The sequence below is a fragment of the Thalia democratica genome, chromosome 5 (genome assembly GCF_965202585.1).
Source record: "Thalia democratica chromosome 5, ktThaDemo2.hap1.1, whole genome shotgun sequence".
Lineage (NCBI taxonomy): Eukaryota > Metazoa > Chordata > Thaliacea > Salpida > Salpidae > Thalia > Thalia democratica.
In genome coordinates this window covers 40,158,041-40,162,648 of record NC_139169.1, presented here as the reverse complement: position 1 = coordinate 40,162,648, position 4,608 = coordinate 40,158,041, and the positions used below count along the sequence as shown (strand labels likewise).

At 27.2% G+C, this 4,608-nt stretch overlaps 1 protein-coding gene across 1 annotated transcript; it reads right to left on the bottom strand.

Moving 5' to 3' along the window:
- Positions 1-244: 244 nt before the first annotated feature.
- LOC145836522 (uncharacterized) lies at positions 245-1,356 on the bottom strand (the record flags this gene model as incomplete). The annotated part of the gene is made up of 2 exons (XM_082944317.1): positions 245-889; positions 1,201-1,356. Coding segments are annotated over 2 exons (801 nt in total), but the record flags the coding sequence as incomplete, so codon positions are not given.
- Between the last annotated feature and the right edge of the window lie 3,252 nt (positions 1,357-4,608).

The following is a 4,608-nucleotide window of genomic DNA, read 5'->3' as shown; positions in this document are numbered from 1 at the left end:
ATAATATCATTTTCATAGTTACCAATTTATCAATAAAAGTACATAGCCAATCAACACTAAAGTTTATAAAGTTTAAAATTAAAATAATTTTTTAACGTACAAACAAATAATAACACAGAAAAAGTATGTTTAAATTTCAACTGACCTCATAACAAATCAGTCAAACTCAGGAAAAAAAAAACTAAAAAATTTAACAAAACTACAACAGAGTTAGTCAACAAATTTTCAAAAAAAAAAACACATTTTATTTTAATCGAGGTACTTGAAAAGAAGGCAGTTGGAGAGTGGAAAACGGGTTTAAGTATTTGCCTTGGTTCATGTGAAACTGCGATGCCGGGTTCAAATTCGGGAGGAAACTTGTTTGCGACGGAAAACTCTTTTCGTGGGTCAGGGGACTTTTTTGAGTTTTTTCGGAAGAACCGGAAGTCGAAACTTCGGGACTTTCTATTTTGGGGCTTTCCTGAGAAAGTTTTACAGTTTCTAGCAGCTTTGGGCCGAATTTTTTTCCAAAGCTGAAATTTGTTGCAGGGCTGCCGCTAGGCGGAGACAAACTTCCCCACGGAAATCTAGGTATCTGATTAGATAAAACTGAAGTTTGAGGAAATCCTCCAAAAATACCGAGCTGTGATTGGACCATCTGTTGCCTGCTTATTAGCTCTTTGTAGTGGTTTGACGAAGTTGCCATGGGAAACGCAGGGGTTAGAAACGGATTGCCTTGTGGGAACCCCCTGAGAGCGCCCATCATCGACAGGAACGTGGGTTGGGTCGGCATGGCGACGTTGCCGTAGAAACCTTGCATCGCGAGAAACTTCTGGTGGTTAAGAACTTCCCATTCACTTAAGTATTCTCGTTTGTACTTTGTTCGCCTGTTCTGAAACCAAATCTTTATCTGTGAAAAAATAAAAGGTTACAAAATGATTTTTTTTAGTTGTTTAAAATTTTATTATTAATTAGATATCGATCTATTAATTTTTAAAGTATACTAAAGTAAACTAATTGTAAGTTTTTATATGGTTAAAAACAGACATTTACTGAACATTTACTTGTACTAATATTCAATTATTGAAAAAAAAAAAGAATATGCCATATCAAGGAAATATTAAATGTTAGAAAATTGGTTTTGGTCTAAGGATATAAAAAAAAACATAATTTAATCAACTTGCATTAATACTTAGATGATAATACCTAAAACAAACAAACCTGAGTCTCAGTTAACTTTAGAGATTTTGAAAGTTCCATTCTTTTACCAACAGACAAATATTTGTTTTTGTTGAATTCGTCTTCTAATCGTTTTATTTGCTCGGGAGTAAAAGCAGTTCTTGGTCGCTTTTTTACTTCTTGGCTGTACCGATGGTTACTGTTGTTATGACGATGGTTGTTGTCATGGTTTTTGTAGCTATCATGGTTGCTCTCATGACCATTGTTGCTAGAATGGTTGCTGATATGGCTACTTGTTTTGTTGTTGAGGTGAACTTTTGTGAAGTTTTTTGATGATCTGTCTGTTATAAAAAGGAGAGTTAATAATGATAATAAAAATAACATGACAAATTGAAATTTAGATTTTATCGGCTTTCTTATTAATATGGTCTCTATTGCGTTTTATTTTGAATTATAACGACAATAAACATCCTGGACAAGACATTAAAAGGTATCCGTGGTGTGCGACTCTATAACCGAAAGGTTCTTCGTACACCAGATCCAAAAACCAAATGTTTTGAGTAATTTTTGTCGTTCAATAAATTATTATTATAACAAAAGTATAAAACTCTCAAACATAACGGATAAAACAAACTTTATTTATAGTTTGCGCACTTAATGTTTAATGATCAAATGTCATCGAAAATTAGTAAAATAGATTTTAAAGAAAACTAATAATATAGCTTTTACTTTTTTAAATAAAAAAAATAAACTTTAATTTTTCCGTTTCAGTTTAATCTTAAGGTTGATAACAAAGGCATTGAAGTCTAAGTTTTTAAAGTAGTTACTGTATAACTTTAGTAGTATTATTTTCATAATTTTGTTAAATAAAGATTGTAATACTAAATGTTAAAATTTTAAATATAAAGTATTGACTTGTGGATAGAAAGACGTTTAAACTAATGTATTTTATACACTTAATATTTTGGGCGCTAAAAACAACACTAAATAAAACTAACAAGTAAAGTTTAGTAATTTCATATCATTTTATTTTGAACTAATTTTTGCTTTACTGTATTGTAGCGTTACTTGAACATCAAAAGGAAGTTTAATAGAAGTTAAGCGTAGTAGTAAAAAATGTTTATGAAAATTAAACTTTGTAAGCTTTTATGTTGCTTAGCAGCCATTTAATTACAACAACATAATTAAAAACCCTCCTAAAAGCATCGAAGTACATTATAAATATTTCTTATTTGTTATTTTTGACCGTTTAAAATATCATTGTAACGATTAAAATAGTTTTTAATTAAAAAATGTTGTTTTAATGTGTATATCAATTTCATATTTTTATAAACATTTAAAAAATCACTAATAAGTAAGTTTACTTTGCTATAATTTATTTTTTTGAAAAATTTAGTTATAGGTTAAATAATAATACTTAACGGAAAGTTATTACGATTTACACTTGTTGTTGTAAGTAGTAAAGGGTATCAAACAATTTAGTTGGATAAATTTTAAAAGTATATTAGTATTGAAGCTACACCCTAATATTGTTCATAATAATTTGAGTTAACAACCTTTATGTATACAAGCTCAATTATACTTTTTTGTGTAAGAAAAATAAAGGAATATAAGAAGCCAAAAGTTTTTGTGGTAATATATCCATCAAGCATAAATATAAAAAAATTATTTTCCATTTAAAGCAATTTTTGTGTCGATTTCATTTACTTAGTTAAATGTTCTCAAATTAACTTATTATAACTTCCAGTACTAAAACTAAAATTTTAATACCTACTGTCCTACAATTTTGAAGTTTTAAATACATTTATAAGCCAAAAATTATTTAATTATAACCTTTAAATTTATTTAGATTCATTAAAATATTTCACTAATAAACTTATTTTTAAAAGTAGTTAAATAGCTCAGTTTAAAAGTAACTTAAACTCATTTTTATAAATAATATTTTTTACTTATGTTTTAATTGTATTGGATTTCATAATTATTTTTTTCTAACCAATACAAAATCACCGAATTTGAAATTCAGAAATCGGAAAATTCTAGTTTTGGTTTAAACCGCAACGTATTATTTAGCTTGAAAACAACTATTGCATAAGAACAAAAATTCAACTGGTTTGTGATTAGTATTATCGAAAACTCTTTTATTTGTTTTAAGAAAGCATTAGTGATAGTATTTTTTTTAATGTTTTTATTCTAAAGAGGTCTTTTAAGTTTTCATATATTTTTTTTTCCAATCAATTTTTCAAAATCAAAAAACTGAATCTATTAAATCTTGCTACCTATAAATGACTGTTGGCCGCTGACATAAATTGTTACTCCAACGTTATTTTATTTCAAAAACAAAACGACTGCATTCAGTGCGAGTCAAAACATGAGTCCTCGCGTTGGTATCACGATGAACCAACAACGTTGTTAGCTAATAATGACGTCAACTAACTTAGTTCCGGATCCTCCGACACCCGATATTTTTCCACATGCAAAGAATTGTTTCCTTCCGATTTCCTTTTCACAGATGCTTCAGTCGATTTTAAAAAGTTTGTCGCGTGCACTTCTGTTTAGATATATACTTCAGTGATAAGTATTGAAATTGAGGGGAAATTCGTTTGTTTTAATAAAGTTTAAAACAGCCTTAAGTGAAGTTAAAGAAATTAAGAAAATTAAAGACAGTGATTTTAAAATAGTAAAATTAAATTGGAGATGACAGTTAAATTTTTAAACTAGGTGTAGTCTCAGCTAAATAAATATTAAAAACTTTGTTCATATTTATTTACTCATTAATTAATATTTATGCTTTGACTTGTAGTTATTATAAACAGTTATTAGGTTTTCTAAGTTTGTAAAAATGTGTTGTACATTAAATGTAAAACGTCAGCATTATTAAATCTTTACTGTGAGTAATTCTAATAACAAAAATTCATTGAAAACATAAAATAACTATTTCTATTTACGTACAGATATTCAAAGTTCAAATCTTTTTCATATTAAAAACCAGGTAATAAAACAAAAAAAATTGTTATCTAGAACTAGTAGTATTTGTATTGATTTATTCTGTAAAATAATATTTAATGATATTTCTAAAAATGTTTTCTTTGTTTTTAACTAATTTTTTTTTAACATAAATGTTTTTTTTTCATAACATATTAATTCTAGCAATTCAATGACGAAGTAAAGTTACAAATTTGTTTGTACTTATTTATCAATAAAATACACGATTTATACAGTAATGACTTTAGATTTTGTCTAATTGAATCTTATACTTGTATTTTGAATTAGTCTTTTTTAAACTTCGATGAAATTATTTAAATAATTTATTTAGATTGACATATTAGTTCAATCGTAAAAGCAGTAATTTTTCAACGGCTAAAGCTTTATTTTCTAAAACCACAAGCATTTTCCAAATAATTTTTTCATGGGCTTTTTTATTACGTTTTTAGATTGTTTTGTTCTTCAAAC